General features: G+C 35.8%; 2 protein-coding genes and 1 long non-coding RNA gene across 3 annotated transcripts; 1 reads left to right on the forward strand and 2 right to left on the reverse strand.

Moving 5' to 3' along the window:
* Positions 1–4,182: 4,182 nt before the first annotated feature.
* LOC130468130 (uncharacterized) lies at positions 4,183–5,408 on the reverse strand. The gene is made up of 3 exons (XR_008928551.1): positions 5,269–5,408; positions 4,959–5,021; positions 4,183–4,322 (listed from the first exon to the last, which is right to left on the reverse strand). It is a non-coding gene; the product is annotated as an uncharacterized lncRNA (long non-coding RNA).
* A 3,352-nt stretch (positions 5,409–8,760) lies between these two features.
* LOC110801936 (CBL-interacting serine/threonine-protein kinase 12-like) lies at positions 8,761–10,755 on the reverse strand. The gene has a single exon (XM_022007339.2). It carries the CDS (start codon positions 10,535–10,537, stop codon positions 8,951–8,953), a length of 1,587 nt encoding a protein of 528 aa, XP_021863031.1. The 5' UTR covers positions 10,538–10,755; the 3' UTR covers positions 8,761–8,950.
* A 179-nt stretch (positions 10,756–10,934) lies between these two features.
* Positions 10,935–17,324, forward strand: LOC110801937 (uncharacterized). The gene is made up of 9 exons (XM_056837927.1): positions 10,935–11,073; positions 13,478–13,503; positions 13,730–13,811; positions 13,886–14,095; positions 15,808–15,930; positions 16,028–16,085; positions 16,192–16,265; positions 16,737–16,825; positions 16,922–17,324. The coding sequence occupies exons 1-9, from the start codon at positions 10,984–10,986 to the stop codon at positions 16,989–16,991; spliced, it is 822 nt and encodes a 273-aa protein (XP_056693905.1). The 5' UTR covers positions 10,935–10,983; the 3' UTR covers positions 16,992–17,324.
* Positions 17,325–18,064: the final 740 nt, after the last annotated feature.

Genomic DNA, 18,064 nt, shown 5'->3' on the forward strand with positions numbered 1-18,064 from the left:
ACTCCAACCACCTTCGTTGGCGCATATTCAAATTGTGGTCCGTAAATATCCTACACTTCACACCGTACAGATACTGTCTCCATATCTTCAATGCAAACACTATAGCAGCTAGCTCTAAATCATGGGTAGGGTAATTGGATTCATATGGCTTCAATTTCCTTGACGCATACGCAATAACCTTCCCGTTCTGCATCAATACACACCCTAAACCATTCTTAGAGGCATCACTATACACATCGTATGCACCACTCTCATCTGGTAAGGTTAATGTACTTCAAACCTAGATAACCCAGAAAACGAAGATCACCCAGATCACCTAAGTAACCCAAATTACCCAGAAACCCTAGATCTTCCAGATCTTCAACCAAAAAATCCCAGAAATCCCAGAAACTCAACCAAACTCAATTAAAACCCAAAATATAACCCAAAAACGCACATGCAAAGACTTTTCAGAAAGATCTAAGCAAGAAAACAACAAATTCAAAGGAGACAATGACTTATTTCTAAGGTTTAATCCCAGAAAACCCAAAAAATTGAGAGAGTTTTTCGAATTCTAGAGAGAGAAGGAGAGAAACGAGAGAAACAGAGTGAAGAAATGAGAGAGGGAAGTTGAAGAAATGAAAGAGAGAGAGAGAGATACGGGTGAGAATGGGGGTGGGTTGGGGGAATATATGGGGGGACAATTAATATTCCCCATAAAAACTCCAACTCCCCATGTCTGACTTCCCATTTCAAAAAAAAAAAACTTTTTTTTTATTACTTTATTATTTTTTCGACACAAATAATTAGGAGAGTTAGGTATTTTGTGTAATTGTTTAGAAGTTAAGGGGTATATTGGTAAAGTTTGTATGTCCAAAAATGGAAACTGGACACTTAAAAGGGAATGCCATAAATGGGAACTTGACACTTATTTAGGAACGGAGGGAGTAATATATGAATTAAATAGAGGTGTAATTTGAAGTTTGGAAAAATATAAAAATTATATGTTGACTAAATATTGGATTTAAAGGGATGGAGTGGAAGAGACTAATGAGTATATTAGACTATTAATAACTTGATGTTGAATAAGGAAAATGGAGTGGAAGAGGCATTAGAAGTTGTAAATCATAGAAACAATAAAGAAAAATTGAAAAAAAACAAAACAAAATGATGGATGAAAAGAGAGATCCCACATGGCTTCTAATAATCTATGGTGTTCCTTTTTAAATACTACTCTCTCCGTCTTTTTTTGTTCTTTACGTTTGGTATTTTTCACGCGTTTTAACGATTAATTAATCGGATTTTTCATGAAATACCCCAGAGGTTTACTTTAATGCACCAAATACCCCTAAACTTTCCAGAATGCACCAAATACCCCTGGGGTTTTAATAAATAACACAAAATGCCCTTAATGAGCATTTCCCGTCCATTTTGTTAAGTCTCCGTTAGCATTAATTTTTTTTCTTTTCCTTTTTTTTTTTCCTTTCTCTTTCCTGTTCTTTAGTCTGTCTCCTTTTTCTTCCAGGAGTCTGCAAACCAATCCTCCAAATTCCACATCATCTCTGCTCCTTTCTATCTCCCTCTGCCAATCCTCCAAATCCCATCATCTTTGCTCCTTTCTCTCTCCCGCTGATGCTTCTTCCAAATATGTATCCATCGCCACCCACAACCACCGAGGAACCCTTCCTCTTCTCTTCTCCTTTTCTTTCTTAAACCCAGAAAATCAACTTTTACAACCCAGAAAAATCAGCAAAAATCAACGATTATATCCCAAAATATTCGTAACAAGATCCAAAACCAAGAAAAATCCAAAACCAACAAGATCCCAGAAAATTTCCAACAAAAAATACTCCAAGTTAATCGATGGAAATACTCCAAAACCATACTGTGCAGATTTATTCCAAAAATAAAATAAAAAATGTGTTCTTCCCCAAATTGATTTTCCCCAAATCAATTTAAACCTAAATCGCAAAATCGTTTTCCATTGGTTCCCCCTGGTTAAAATGGATGGAGGATCTACGAATCCTCTATACCTCCATCAGATAGATGGATCTCATATCATCTCCATCTCTAAACTCACAGGAGCTTCAGATTATCGAACATGGCGTCGGTTGATGGAAATGACACTTCCATGCATGGTGGTTTGAGATGAGAAAGATGATGATGATGATATATGAGAAAGATGATGGTGGTTTGAGATGAGAAAGATGATGATGATGGTGTCGATCGATGGAAATAACGCTTTCATGGTGGTTTGAGATGAGATGATGATGATGAGAAAGATGATGATGGTGGCGTGGTGATGAACAAGCAAATTCACATTTTTGGGTCAATTTGTTTTTTTTTAATAGTTATTAGATTTTTAGGGTCTTAATATTTTAGATAATAGTTAATTAATTTTTTAAGGGGTTTAATTAAATTTAATTAAGTGGTAATATTATGATTAGTAGAGAAAATTATTGAGTAAGGGTAAAAAAGTAAATTCATGCTAACGGAGACTTAACGGAATAGACGGAAAATGCTCATTAAGGGCATTTTGTGTTATTTATTAAAACCTTGAGGGTATTTGGTGCATTCTGGAAAGTTTAGGGGTATTTGGTGCATTAAAGCAAACCTCAGGGGCATTTCATGAAAAATCCGTTAATTAATTTGCATCGAGATTCCTAATTTTTTTTATTTAAAACAAGATAAATTACGTTTATTTATAATGTTGTCACTTTTATCAAAATTCTGATATTGGGAAATGATAAAATTTGTTGTCCTAATGAAAATGTTTGAGAGACTAAATGACCCAATGAATTTAATTTGGTTAAAATAATAATTGGACACAAATTTTGATAGAATACTAAGTCATTTATGTGATAATATAAAAGAAAATGTAGAGAACATTTTGAAATACCTAAAAAGGAAAACGTAAAAAACAAAAAGAGACGGAGGGAGTAGGTATAGATAAGCCAACGACATAAGATAACATAATACTCTGTAGAAATTTAGATGAAAAAAATGGTATTTTGTTTTAGTGTGTTTGGCTACTAGATACTTACTCCGTTCCGCAATAGATGCATCGTTTCTCTTTTGGACACTATTCATTAACTAAATTTGGCAATTATTCTTTCACATTATGTAAAAACAAACATAGTCAAGTGAGATCTTGTTAAATTCATATCAATGTGAGGATTTCAAATATCAAATTTTTATAATTTTTACTTACACGCAATTAGAGATATTAATGTTCAAAGAAACATGTTCGGATACGTGAAAAAATAAATGATGCATCTATTGCGAAACAGATGAAGTATAAGAGACCAATAGTTTGTTTTAGGTGAATTAGAATTTTGACCTTTTAAATAATTTTCTCCGTAATAGAAAATGTTTGATTATGGATTTATAATAGGTTTTGGAAGAGATTTTATTTTTGGGGGGGTGAACAAACAGAAAGCTTAATATATGAATTTTTTGGAATTAGATGTTTCAGCAAGTAAATGTAAAATGACTATTTTATCTAAATACTGCCTGAAATTACAACTCTTATCAACTTGTGGCAACCTACATCGGTTCCCTAGTAAAATCGCTCTCATCAACTTGTGGCAACCTACATCAGGTCCCTAGTAAAACCTTAATGACTCCTTCTTCATCTAAATCCCCATTTCCTTCTTCTCTATAGCTTTGGATCTCCAGATAATTCAACTTTTAGTTTCTTTCAAATTCTAATAGCGTATTATAATTTTACGTTCTTACTATACAAATTCAGAATTATGGTTTAAATTAATTTATTTTTTCCTTTCTTATTTTTCTGTTAAGTGGTTGCATCTAAGAAGGCAATTGAGTGAAAAATTACAAGTGAGTCTTGAACATTTAAACTTCACATTAAGTACTTTGTTTTATTTTATTATTAGTTTAATTATGTGTTTTGATGCAATTATTATCGTCTAATTATAAATCTTGGCAGTTGTGTGTATGAGTAATTTGTGTGTAAAGTTTAGTTCGAATTATGTTGGAGTACAAGTGTAACACCCCGACTTCTAAACACCATTAATTAGGTTAATTATCTTTAATTAGCAGCGGAAACCCTAATTTAGTCGGAGCGTTACATGCCGTACCTCCCTCGCGGGAAATACAAGGCGACATAACCTTTTTAAAATTACTAAATAAACTTTAATAATAAATACTTCTAGCATTGATTAAACATTAATATTAAAATCTAACTCAAATCATGAAATCAAACTTAGAGTTTAATTAATACATCCCTTTATTACTAATGACATAGTTATCTTTACTAAACATCGATCGTGAATTTGATGGTTGCATCCTCACTCTAAGGCATCCCATGATCTTCTTTGTACCTAAAACAAAAGCAACATCGTGAGCCGAGGCCCAGTAACATACTATCCTAACAACGTAAATTCATTTCAATTCATTTTATTTACTTTGCAATCAGGGAGAATAGAATATAGTAAATCACTTTCATAAAATCATTATAATAAAACATCATTTATAACTTGAAACTTTAATAGTTTCCATTATCTTTCATAAAACCTTCATTTTACTTGGTAACTGACAAGTTAGCCTTGCGGGACGTCTCCCACCTTGCGATAGTCCTCAAGGAGAACTCTCCCTTGTTGGACATACGCCCGTACCTAATTAGTTTCTTTTTTTTAGCTTGCGGTAACCCTCAAGGAGCACTCTCCCTTGTTGGGTGTCCCGCGGTACGGCGGTACGTGCACGGCCTAGAAATAGTAACCCCACTAACTGCCAGAACCGATTACACTTTTATTTATCATGTTTCGTATCTTATTCGTAACTCATCATTCTTATAAAAATCATTCATAAACACATTTGAATATCATCATGCATAAAACACACTTTATAAACACAATTCATATCCCACAATCCATTAAAACATATCATTATAAACATATTTCATAAATTCATAAAACACAGTTCATAAGGGGATTGTGGGTGTTAGCAATAGATGTTACCTCAACCGTAGTTTTATACGTCCCGTTTGATGGACCGTCCTTCCTGAGCTCCGAGTTCGAATTCTTTAAAAGGATTAAATGGTTGAATTAATGTTAAATGATAAATAATTTAAAATCAACAATTTTAAAATAATGAATATATATTTTATAATTTCGAAATTAATGAAATATTATTTATTTCCAAAAAATCTGTCAAATTATATATTTTAAATCATTATTAATAATTTATTTTGTTGAAATGTTTAAGTAATCCATTTATTTTCATAAAACATCTATATTGGTAAATAAATGGGCAAGATAACAAACTCACTTTGGGAATTTGGGCCAAGGGAATTGGGCCTCTGCTTAAGAAATAAAGGAAAACAAAGTTCCAAATGGAACTTGTTTCCCGTAAGGCTAGCGTACGCAGAGGAGCCGCGAAGGAACAAGGGACAAACGAAGAGGAAGGGCAGAGAGAAGGGAGGTGGCGGCTGAAGCCTGGGCGGCACGGCGGCGCTAAAGCGCGCCGGTGATGGTGATTGCGGTGCGGCGGAACAAAAAGGAAGGGGAAGAGGGTGGTCGAGTAAAACAGGGGAAAACAGGGGAGGGGTGTTTCCGGTCAAGTCTGGGCGGCGCAGCGGCCGTTCGCTGGGTTGTTTGGGGCGGAGATGGTTCTAAGACGAGGTTAGGTGGCCGGAGTGTGGTGTCTTTGTGGCTGGGTGGTGCGGCAGAGGCAAAGAATGATAGAGGCAGGGGAGTGCGGCACTGCGGGCCGATTTGGTCGAAGGAAAGGGGTGGGGATTGTGGCGGTGGTGGTCGATTAAAGCAGCCAGCAGTGAGGCGAGGTGGTGGAAGAGGTGTTGATTGGTGGTGGTTCGACAGAGGAGAGAAAAAGGGGAGTAGAGTTGTCTTTGATATTTTTTTTTTGATTTCTGATGTTCCATTTCAACTCTGAAAAATGGTGAATTTGTAAGGGAAAAAGGAAGAAAGCAATTTGGAATTGTAAACATGGAGAGTGAAGGAGAAGGAAAAGAACTTGGGGATTAAGCAAATGAATATAGACAGATTCAAGGGAAAAGAGGAAGGAAGGAAATTTCTTCCTTCTTACTTTGTACGTGGAGAGCAAGGAAGAGAAGAAAATTGGAAATGTGCTCTTTAGGGTTATTTTAGTAATTTCACTTAGTTAGGTAAATTTCTGAAATTTCTTTGCTATATTTAGGAACTGATATAAATAGGAATGTTTAATTAAAATCAGATTTTCAAATAATTCTTTATAAAATACCGATAACGTAAAATAAATTTAAAATTCGAAATAAATAAGATTTAAAATGGTAGTTTAAGCTCGTAAAAATTAAATTATAAAATCTGAAGAAAAAAAAATCGTGTAACGATATTAAAACTCAATCGCAATAAAACTTCGTTAATTAAAATAAAGTTTGAAATTAGTATTTAAAACGGTTTTAAGCTAAATAAAAATAACTTAGCATAATTAATCAAGTTTTAAAAATTCGGGGTATTACAACAAGAAATTGAGGTTTTAATTGTTGGAACTAAGCATGCATATGATGAAATGTTTGAAAGTTATGCACGTTCATTGCTTTTTTCTAAAATGAAAATGTCATCTCGCTTGATGATTTGATGTACACCGTAGTTGTTATACTACACTCGTGTCTTGTTGTATTATATTTTAGTACTTTGAAACACTTGAAAACTATTGCAATTATGCTTGTAATATCTCTAGTAATATTTTTCTATTTGCAAATCAACATTTATATAATTAAATTTTTGATATTTTGTCATTTAACACCTTAAAAAACACAAAATTTAGAATTCAACACCAACTAACTGAAAACATTAGGAAAAATGTTCCTCTAGCCAACGACTGGTTTTTTTCCCCTTCTATATTCACGATTAAATATTTGATTATTCTCGGTTTTCATTTCTCAAAATTTTTCCTTCCAAATTACTCCGTATGAAATTGATGCAACTGGAATTACATTTCTTCAGCTTGCAAACAATCAAACAATCAGATGTAAATTTTGAGTATTTAGTGATCAATTGCTATGAATATTGATAATCAGTAATCGAAATTGAGCTTAATTTCTAGTGAAAATTAAACGTTTTTTTTTTCTTTGCAATTGTTTTGAATTTATAGTTTATAATCCTTGAGTCGTTGAAACTATACTGTAATTGGTAAAATAACCCCCAATTTAAATTAGTGAAAAATTAGGGTTCATGTGAAAATCAAATTGGGGATTTTGGATTGTTAGTTGGTTTGACAAATTAAGCTTATTGAGTGGTAAATTACCTTGATGAAAACCTAATTCCTACCATTTTATTTGACAATTGTAGAGAAAACGTCATTCATAAGTTCATCTCCTTCTAACGAGAAAAGATGCAACTGTGGAGTTCCACCTTTTGACTAGTTGGATCAACCCAATGGAATGCCCGATGGAACACCTTGGCAATTATATGTGATCAACAACCTACTCTTTAGACTGGCTGGATCAACCTGATGGAACGCCTTGGGAAACAAATGTGATCAACAACCTAATCCTAAATAAGAAATTGATGATTGTGTTAGGATTGTGTAACAAAGTTGATTTAAGGAATGTTTCTAGTTGTTAGGATCGTGCAACGTAGTTGGTTTCGGTGAAGGTTTGTGTAATGTAGCAGTTTATGAAAGTTGTATTGGCATGACAATTGTAATATTTTGTTGTTTTAATGGAATACATTCGTTCTTCTGCAATAAATTCGATCGTTTGCTGTTTTAATGGACCAAATTCATAAGATTATATTAAGTTCATCTTTAGTCACTATTGTTGCTGCTACAAACTTCAAAAGTAAACTTTACTCGATGCTTTTGTTGTGATTGATTGATGTGCGATTATAGTTGACTACTACTTCCATTGTAGTTGACTGCTGCTACTTCTGTGTAGTTGGCTAATGTTGATGCTGTAAGAATGTAAGTTGAGTGAAATTGTGTTGTTGTTGTAAGCTCAGTGGACTTGCTTAACCATTCGAACTTGTTGCACCATTGTAAGTTCAAACAAGCTGATGTTGCTTCTGTTTCTGTTGTTGTAAGTTGGTTAGTGGCACAACACAACTAGTACTTGCAGAATTACATGATCACTAGCAGAAACATATTTAAACAACTGACTACTCAAAATACCCAAATGTGGCAGCTTCAATGCCTCCATACCTTGTTGGTCCACCAGCTTCAATGATTTTGAAGCGAATTTCCACAAATAGAAAAAGGTAATTTTTGAATTTTGCTTTGATTTTGAAGTTGAATTTCCATAAATAGAACATGGTACTTTGAATTAGAAAAAGAAATTTAATTTTGGGTGAGAATTGAATGAGAAGCAGTAGAGGAGCAGTACACTACGACGGGGAGCAGGGGGAGGGAAGAAAACAAAAAGCGGGAAAATGAATCATGGAAGATAGGTTAAAGGTGGATGAATATATGCAACTATGCAAGTGTACGACCCACTAACGTTTTTCTTTCCGTTTGTTGGTGTTAAACTCTAAATTTTTGTGTTTTTTTTTAAAGTGATTTAATATAATTTAAATTAAGTAAGGTATTTGATTACAAAAGTTGATTTTTTTAAGGTGTTAAATGACAAAAAATCCTAATGTATTGTCCATTTTCCTCTACATTTTCTAACTTTCCATTTAAACAAGCTACCACTAATGTAATTAAATAAATATGATTGACAACTTTTGCTTAATTAGTTTTGATAATGCTTTATTCTAACGACTAAGATATTTTTGTTATTGCTCCACCAAATAGAAATTTTAAGGTATTTTAAAAGAAAGAGTATAAGTTTTTAGTATAAGGTATATTCTCACTAATTTGTTCTGAACCATACAACAATAATAACCCTGCCTCCTAAACTTTTAAAAAGCAAAAATCTGCCGCTAGATAATTGACAATTTAATCCCCATATACTTGTAAAAAAAAAAATTACATTAATTAATAACATTAAATTAAAATAAAATAAAATACGGGATTACTCCCTATCCGACGGCAGCAAATTCACGGTTTCGCCACCATCACAACCACTAACCTCGTGGGACGAATTATGACTAGTAATATCGAAACCACCAACTTCAACGGCAGACGAACTATGACCACTAATAGCAAAACCACCAAGGTCGGCGGAAGACGAACTATGACCACCAATAGCGAAACCACCAAGCTCGACGGCGGATGAACTATGACCACTAATAGCAAGATTCTGGAGGCCAGGCTTCAATTCTTGATTACAAAAATCCTCATATTCCCCCTTGTCGCCGCCCTGTTTCTTGACCTCCACCACACACAACGACGGTGTTAGCTCAAATATCTCCGCCTGTACCGTCAATGGTCCTTTCGTACCTTCTTTAGACCCTTCCAAGTTCACTTTACAATCCTTTGTCCTAACTGTAAAACTTACCACCTTAGCGATTTCCTCTAATTTGGAAATAATAGTTGAAACAGGGGCTCCTGAGACGAATCTGGACCCTTCTCCGTCTTCATCGAATAACCCGGACAGGTCAAACCCTCTGGACATGGAAATAATATCGAACGCGTTAAGGCTGGCCGGACGAGGTAGACCTGGAATAGGCTTCCGTTGTTGTATTTCGAATCCGGACTCAGACTCGGATTCAGATTCGTTATTCAATGATTCTGTGTCATCGAAGTTGCTGCTTGTCTCATCGTCTTTGAAAGTACACATTTTGTTGTCCTCGAAATAGAATTTGACATGCTGGAAACCCTTTTTAAACCACTTGTTTTCCATGACTTCGGGAATAGTGATTCGGGTATCGGGATTGGTGACCAGCAATCGGCGCAGCAATTTTGCCAATTCGGGAGAAAACCACCGTGGGCACCGGAATTCTCCTTTGTAGATCTTGCGGTACATCGACATAATATTCGGGTCATGGAATGGTAAATACCCTGCCATTAACACGAACAATATTATCCCGCAAGACCATATGTCTACCTTTGCCGCATCGTACCCTTTTCTTGCTAGAATCTCCGGCGCAACGTAAGCTGGTGTACCGCAAAAAGTATGAAACAACCCATCTTGTTGTATTTGATCCGATACAGCGCTCAACCCAAAGTCGGACACCTTGAGGTCTCCGTTTTCATCTAATAATAGATTCTCCGGTTTCAGATCACGGTGGTATACGCCTCTGGCGTGGCAGAATCCCACAGCCGACACCAACTGTTGGAAATACTTCCTGGCCACGTCCTCTTTCAATCTACCCTTGGCCACCTTATTAAAAAGTTCGCCACCACGAACATATTCCATCACAAAGAAAATCTTTGATTTCGTCGCCATCACCTCAAACAGTTTAACAATGTTAGGGTGTCGAACACGGCGGAGGATCGAAATCTCCCTCTTGATATGCACCATTAGACCACCCTTAAGGATCTTCTCCTTGTCGAGAATCTTGATAGCCACACATTCGTCGGTTTTGACGTTTTTGGCGAGATAAACCTTAGCGAATGTCCCATGACCTAACAATTTCCCAAGCTCGTACCGCCCCAGAAGAAGGCCCCCGATTACATTAGATTCCTTAATCTTCTTCGACGGGGCGGCCGCGGCCATTAGAACAAAAAAAACTAATTATCAACCAAGCAAGATGATTATAAAAATATGTGGTAATTAAAAATACGGTTGTTTCTGGTTTTATGAATTGATAATAGTGGAAGAGAAATAACAGGTAGAGGAGAGAGAAAGAGACATTTTGCCTTATTTGTGTATTTGATGGTTGTTGTGGGAAATAACAGATACCCTTATGAGGAGGAGAGAGAAAATGGAAGTTAACGGTAACGGCGGAGAGTAAGTCGGTCACTTAAAAAAGAGAGGAGTTTGACAGCTGGTGACATCATAATCAAGGAGTCTGTGATTGTTTTTGTGGGTTGGTGTTGAATACGGAGTATTTTATACTTTATACTGCGGCAGCAAAGTAACCTAGTCGGTATTCCCATGAAAATAGGGAGCTTGAATGTAAAAGTTAAGCAAATAGCGATCTCCCTTTTTGTTTTAATTAGATGGGCAACTACTTCTTAATCGCTTTCTTGCTCCTCTGCTTTTCGCCATCACCCAATTGGATCCAAGCTTCATCTCCGGGCCAATCTCAGGTAATTGTCCTCACTTTTAATTTTATTTAATTTTTAATTTTCCAGTTTTGATTGAATTGGGGATTATATTGTTGCGTTTGTTGAGACTTGAGCGGGCTTCGCGCTATAATAGCACTGTACTCACGCAAACACTTCATTTGCTCTAATGTGAGTCTGTGACAACTAAGTACGGGTAGGTCTGGTTATTGGGCGGGTTCGGGTACAGTCGGTGCAGTCAAAAGCGGTTGGATAATGAGAGGATCAATTTTAGTGGGTCAAAGCGGGTTATGGGTCAATAACGGACCGATAGCAGTGGGTCAATAAACAAAGTAACAAACAAGAAAAAATGAAAAAAAATAATTATAGAAATATAGGGGAATATGAAGCTATCTATATAATTTTTTATATCATAGTTTTAATGGGTTAAGTTGGGCCCTGTCTAATAAAGAACCTTTCTAATAAGAGGCGTATCCACCCAATGAGAACCCTATTAACATTACCCAAACCCTATACCCACTTGTCTACTCTGTCCAATAACCAAGACTTAATGGGAGTAGACCAGTGGGAATCATTAACCACGGAACACTTAATTCAATTCACGTTGTGTTTGATATTGTAATGTGATTTCGTAATGTGATGTGACAACTAAGTTCGGACAGAAGGAGTAATGTTTAACAACAATTGAGAACAATGTATAATGGGAAGTCGATCATTGCTTCATTTGATTTAGTTTCCACAAGGGCACACTTAGATTTGCTTACAACAACACAAAAATTTCAGCTTTAGTATTCACACACTCAAGCTAGTTTAGTTTATGATCTGATGGATTTATCAAGAACCAAAGGTTTTGGCCTGTAGAGCTTGTGTTTCTTGATGGCCTATGGGATGAAAACCATACATAATAAGAGAATTGACTACTCATACTGCATATGTGATATGTCCCAGTTGATTACTATGTCTATGTATTTGCAGGTTGAATTAGATGAATGTCTAGACCTTGCTATATCCTATATCAATCTTATTTCCGAGCTGATTTATTTTAAGCTCAAATGATCCAAAACCACCTTTACAATACTTTTTAATGCAAAGCGGGAATTTAGATTTGAATTATAGTGAACTTATTTTAGTTATATAAGGATTGCAGTCCCTCAAATTGAGAGTAGTGTACTCTGTCAATGGTGTACAGAAGATTAATACTAAAAAATCTAGATCAGTCTGTGTTCTTCTTTGCTTAGCTTTTGCATCTGCTAGTCTGTTAAAACTTAGAATTTCTCTGTGCAAATTCTATCTTCCATGAAGTTATCGCAACTTGCATACAATATTATAGGTTATATCTTTGGGGTGGAGTGAAATCACATTTCTTGAGTCAGAATTAAGATGATATCATCCCATCCATGTATTCTCTATCTACACATATCTGCAAATTTTCCAGGATATTAAGCAGTTCATTATGTAGGAAGTTTGCAGCTAGTTGCTTTTTCATGGATATCAAAAACATCTTCAACAGAATATTGCAAAGAAAACCAGCAATTCGAGTCATATAAATGGAAGTTCTCGCAAAATGTAACAGTATACAATTTAATCCAATTTTGATCAGGAGGTTTCCATGAACATGAATTGGTTACAGATTGAAGTGCGGGTTTCAAGGGCTGACTCACATTTGATGGGATCTTATAGGCTATATTTCTAGCTGAATCTAATTAGGCAGAGGGTCCTGAGTAGACTTAGTGAAGATTGCCTTATTTGCAAACTTATCAGGCAGAGGTCCTAATCACGCGAAGTATATTGTTTGCTTACTGTTTTTAGGAACCACTTTTATACTGCATTTCAAACCAATAGTCGTTCCATCTCTTTGATTTTTATTTTGCAACGACTCCTTCCAATAACCTGGATTTCGAGCAATCACAAAGTTGCTATCTACACCCAATACTCCAATAGCCACTCCGGAAGAATTTTAGACCTTCATGTTGTTGCCCTTGTTGGGTGTAAAATGTAGGGAACTTGGTTTTTTAATATTCCTTTTTATTTTTAATTTTCTCATGTAACTAAGGATATTAGTGAAAAGAGTTGGTTGTGATTTCTCAAAGAGAGTTGCGTGACAAATAGACAGTTACTAAAAATTGTGCAATATTTTTAGTTGAGAAACATTGAAGACAGTATTGATTGATGTGCGTTATAACTTATAAGTATGGTTCCTTAGGAGAGTGAACTGTATAGGTGTTTTCGATAACAAGCTTTGGGAAAAAAGAAGAAAACCCAACTGTATTGGACTGATCTAACTTCTTAGTTGATATCTTTCACACCATTCTTTTTAATTGTATTTTGTTTTCCCTGTTCCTCAACTACTGTGTTTTAATAACTGTATTTTGTGATACAATTACCATGAAGAAGACTAACAGTGACTTCTCCTGACATTGTTATACAGGATCTTGAAGATTGTACACATATAAGGTACTAGACAGTTCAGTACCTTCTAGCAGAATATGCAGTCATAATTGTTTTAACTTTATAGTTTAATTCCTATTAGGATCATTCACATAAAATCATACACATGTTTGGTAAATTAGCAATATACGTGCTAATATGCTCGATCAGTATTTTTGTTTCACCAATAAATTCATTAAAAAAAATGTGTTTGTTTTTACCCTTATCAGTTATCATTGGATTTGTTTTTCAGAAAAAATCAGCAACATGAGCATGCTAATGAGGTACATTGCTCAAGAGAGAGGAGCAGAGCAGCATGGAAAGTTATTGATGAGGTACATTTCCATTTGTTTAAGTAAACAGTTCACAATGCTAGTTTTAAGGTCCTAATGAGTGAAAATTAATGCAGTATCTCATGCCTTTTGTGGAGAAAGAGAAGTATCAAATTTCAAACAAGTGTAGACTTCACCCAGATAATGATATGTTCAGGGATCAGGAACTGCACAAGATAAATCACGACGTAAATGAATGGAGATGTGGCTACTGTAAAAAGAGCTTCTATGCAGAAAAATATATTGACAAGCATTTTGATAACAGACATTATCATTTGCTAAATGCGGTGAGTGCTCTTCTCCTTTTATTACATTGCACTTTACGCCCTTCTCAATTTAGAATATATGTGGGATGGCTAGTATTATTAAGTTGTTGTGACACATACACTAGGGTCATAGTTTGGGAGATAAAACTTCATCATGTTATGAAAATCGAGGCTATTGAAATGACACTGTTATAGACAAAGAATAAAAGATGGAGCAAAGTGTTCTTCAAACTGTTACTCTTGCGTCCACTTTTTTTGACGTGACTTGCACAGTGTTTCCCTCTGGCATAGAGCACTCAAACATCAATGCCTTGTTACATATGAACCTAGAGGAGGGGCGGAAATTCCCGAGTTTCTGTTTGAAATTACATATTCTTAGGACTCTTTACTAAGTGTATAAGTGGACTAAGAAAAGTCCAATCGATTCCATTCCAAACTTGTAGGACTGAATTGGACTTAAAAAAGTTTAGATCGGATCCGGACTCAAATTTCCGAGTCCTGGACTTGGAATCAACCCGTTGGAGTCCAAAAATCCAATAAAGTCCAAAAATTATAAACTTCAATTATACACAAACATTTGTAATTTGAAAATTATTGAGAAATATGTGATTTTTGGGCCTTATTTACTATGGGACATAAAAACAATCAAATATTACACTCCGTATAAAATTAGGGGTGTCAAATCGGATCATCGGTCAGTTACTGGGGTTCGGGGTATAATCGGATAATGTAGTTGTACGAGGCCATTATGCTTATGCGGATTGAATGTGTAATTATTTTTTTCGGGTCACTTCGGTTTTTGTCAGATAATCAGTTGGATCCGGTCAGTTTTTGACAACCCTATATACAATCCCTACTTTTTTTTTCTCCCACCCTTTTTCTATTTCTCTATCTCGGCTGTTATGCTTGATTATTAATCTTCATTATATTTTAAAGTGTCTTTTAAGAATTGATATTTTTTTAAAACGTAGGGAACATGGGGGGCGGGCGGGAGCGCCATCCCCAAGTTCCGATCCTTAAAAAAAAACTAGTTTAAAAATATTGATAATTTAAAAAAGTAGGTAAATTTTCTTACTTGGTCCCCCTTAATTTCTGGTTCCGCCTCTGTACTTGGATGTGTAAGCCATATTTTTATTTACAGTTGTATCTAATGCTTAACTAATTGTTGGTTGTTATTTTCCCTTTGTGGAAGACCCGTAATTGTAGGTGTTAAATGATTTCATACTCCATATCCCAAACCAGAAACTTATTAACCAAGTTCCAACATCTTCAAATTGAGAATCTCCATGTCAGAGATTTTGATCCATACATGAATCAGATAGTCTTTGGTGTATAGATAAGCCTAATTAAAATGCAGGATATCTTAGCGGAATGATATAAGTTTCATGATCTCAACCCCTTTAAAATGGCCAGCTTCTATGCTGCCTAGAGATCTCCTTGATAACCTGAAAGGCACTAGTTTGATTTGTAGTTGCGCTTTTGTAGTGCTATGTACTATATGTTTGCACTACTTTTGAATAAGTGATACATTACATTAGTTCAAATATTCTGTTGTTAAATGCTCCAGGTGCAAAAAGTTATAAGTACTACTGTTTCATTATGCACCAGTTGATGACTTTCTTCTTTCCAGTTTTCTATTATTTGTTTGAAATTAATAAACACATTTTTATTGTCATAATAATTCATTTTCTGTTTCTAATGTGTGCATTATGTAACCTAATGTGCTTCTTAAGACAGAGGGAAATTGTCTGGCATACTTGTGTGGAGCATTACACTGTGATCTTGTGATGGATTTGCAACCACGAAAGACCAAGTGTAATCCAGCTTCAGCCGTGAGAAATCGCCATCTATGTGAGGTAAATTGCTGGTATTAATTTCCAGCTGTACTATTCCACAACTTTATTTTTTGTGTCCCTTAATAAACAAAGTTTTGATTTGTGTAATTGTGTGCAGACTCTTGCTGACACTTGTTTTCCTGTTACCGGAGGTCTATCAGCCAGTCGCCTTCATGGTATTTCTCTTCACCTAATCCAATCTTGAGAGTTTCAGGCATTAATTAACCTGTGCTACCTTTGAGTCTGACATAATTATTTTTATTTTTGCTGTGAAAATGGCAGAATTTTTCTTGCACCAGTTCTGTAATGCACACAGTTGCTCTGGAGGTCAAAAACCCTTCTCTAGAGGTGGCAAGGTAGGCAATCTAGATGCTTAGATTGTATTATTTTTGAACTAATATGTTCTGACATCCACAAATCATGAACTTTTCCAATTATTAAATAAGTAATGAGCCACATATAAATGCATTTTTCTTCCAAGTATTCTCTTCATCTTCTACTGTTACTGCTTTTATTTGGTCATTGTATAAAGTGTGGATATGTCTGTGTTCTAAGGACTTCGCTTCCAATATAGTATCTGAACTGTCTCAAACATCAAACAGAAAATCAGCCACATATAAATGCAATGGCAAAGCTTTTGCTTCTGAATTTCAGATATTGATCAAACTAGTACCGTTCCACCCCCCCCCCCCTCCCCCCCCCCCCCCCCCCCCCCCCTCCCCCCCCCCCCCCCCCCCCCCAAATCAATTTGTTCTTCAATTACTTGCTTTCTGTTTACTAAAAGAATCAACAATTTGTGAATGTTGTCTCATTGTTTCTGTGTGCAGACACGGACGAATGCTTTCTATGTTGTCATTTCAGTTTTGGTTTTAATGCTGCTGCCACTGTTCTACGGCTTTGTCTATTTGTATCAGAGGTATATCTAACATTCTGCAGCAGCTTTTTCTAGTTTTCTACAGTAGCTTATTAAGCTGTTTCCAACAGAATTCATGCTCTGAGTTTTATTTTGTAGGGGATTGAAAATGAGTACTCAAGATCTAAGACGAATATCACGTGCTGGGCGTAAGAAGAAGCCCTCATGAGTCATGACCCTTGCACATATGTTTTGTTTTTGGATTATATTCGATGTTGTTGTACGTGACACTTTTTTTCTTTGGAGGGAGCACATATAGAGAAGTTCAATTGTTGGTGTATAAGTATGACAAGCTCTATCAGCTTTCTTTGGGTGGTGGTTTGGGGCAGGGGGTAATTTGTGGCTTATGTATGTTGAGGGCGGAGAGGCGGCATGCTGTGATGTGTGAGCAAACACATCACAGCGCCAAACATACACCATTTCTTTTTAAAAAAAAGTACCATTCATTAAAAAAAGAGTATCATTTCGTTAAATAGAGTACCATACCATTTCGATTAAAACATGTACTATTTCATTGAATTTTTTTACCGGGATTTTTACTTCCTCTATGTATATTTAGGGGTTTTCCCTCCTTTTTGGGTTGACTCTTCTCAAGAAGCTATCAATGTGTTGATATTGAGAAAATTGAATGAAGTGTTGCTGCACCTACATTTAGCTCCCTACACCTATGCAGTGTCTGCACATGTGAATATTTCTTTGTTCACATGTCCGAGGAAACGTAGCCAAGCAGCCTTTCCTCGTATTGATCCTAAGTAGATTTTACATGTGATTCTTTGTGCTTTTGTACAGCTGTCCCTAGGTTAATTTGTGTGGCTTCTGTATATAAGACAGACATCATGAGTTCTTGCTTTTTGTTGTAACAAAATAGACACAGAAATATAGAAAGAGGAATAACCTCAAGAACACCAGAGTTAGTTTCTGGTGAAGAAAACTTAATTGTTTGCTGAATTTCTTCAGTTGGAATAAACATCCTTGTGTCTAGGGGTGTCAATTCTCAATCCGACCCAGTGAACCCGATGGGTTTGTCCGATCGTTTAGAATCCGAACCGTTTAGAACTCGCGAGTTAAAATCCGATTATATTCAACTCGAATCTGACTAAACCCGTTAGTATTGATCCGGTTAAGATCCGAATCCGTTACAGACCCTTCCGTGACAATCCGAATCCAATTAATCCGATCCGAAATCCGTTTATGATCCGATCCGTTTCAACCCGAAACCGTTCCAACCCGAATCCGTTCCAT

Source organism: Spinacia oleracea, chromosome 1 (assembly GCF_020520425.1).
Source record: "Spinacia oleracea cultivar Varoflay chromosome 1, BTI_SOV_V1, whole genome shotgun sequence".
NCBI lineage: Eukaryota > Viridiplantae > Streptophyta > Magnoliopsida > Caryophyllales > Amaranthaceae > Spinacia > Spinacia oleracea.

What these genes read in the sequence shown, in the direction of transcription:
- LOC110801936 (XM_022007339.2), bottom strand. Translation starts at nt 10,537, where the DNA reads ATGGCCGCGGCCGCCCCGTCGAAGAAGATTAAGGAATCTAATGTAATC.
- LOC110801937 (XM_056837927.1), top strand. Translation starts at nt 10,984, where the DNA reads ATGGGCAACTACTTCTTAATCGCTTTCTTGCTCCTCTGCTTTTCGCCA. An exon ending in CATCTCCGGGCCAATCTCAG is followed by an intron (nt 11,074 to 13,477) that starts GTAATTGTCCTC and finishes ATTGTTATACAG; the next exon opens with GATCTTGAAGATTGTACACA. An exon ending in ATTATCATTTGCTAAATGCG is followed by an intron (nt 14,096 to 15,807) that starts GTGAGTGCTCTT and finishes GTGCTTCTTAAG; the next exon opens with ACAGAGGGAAATTGTCTGGC.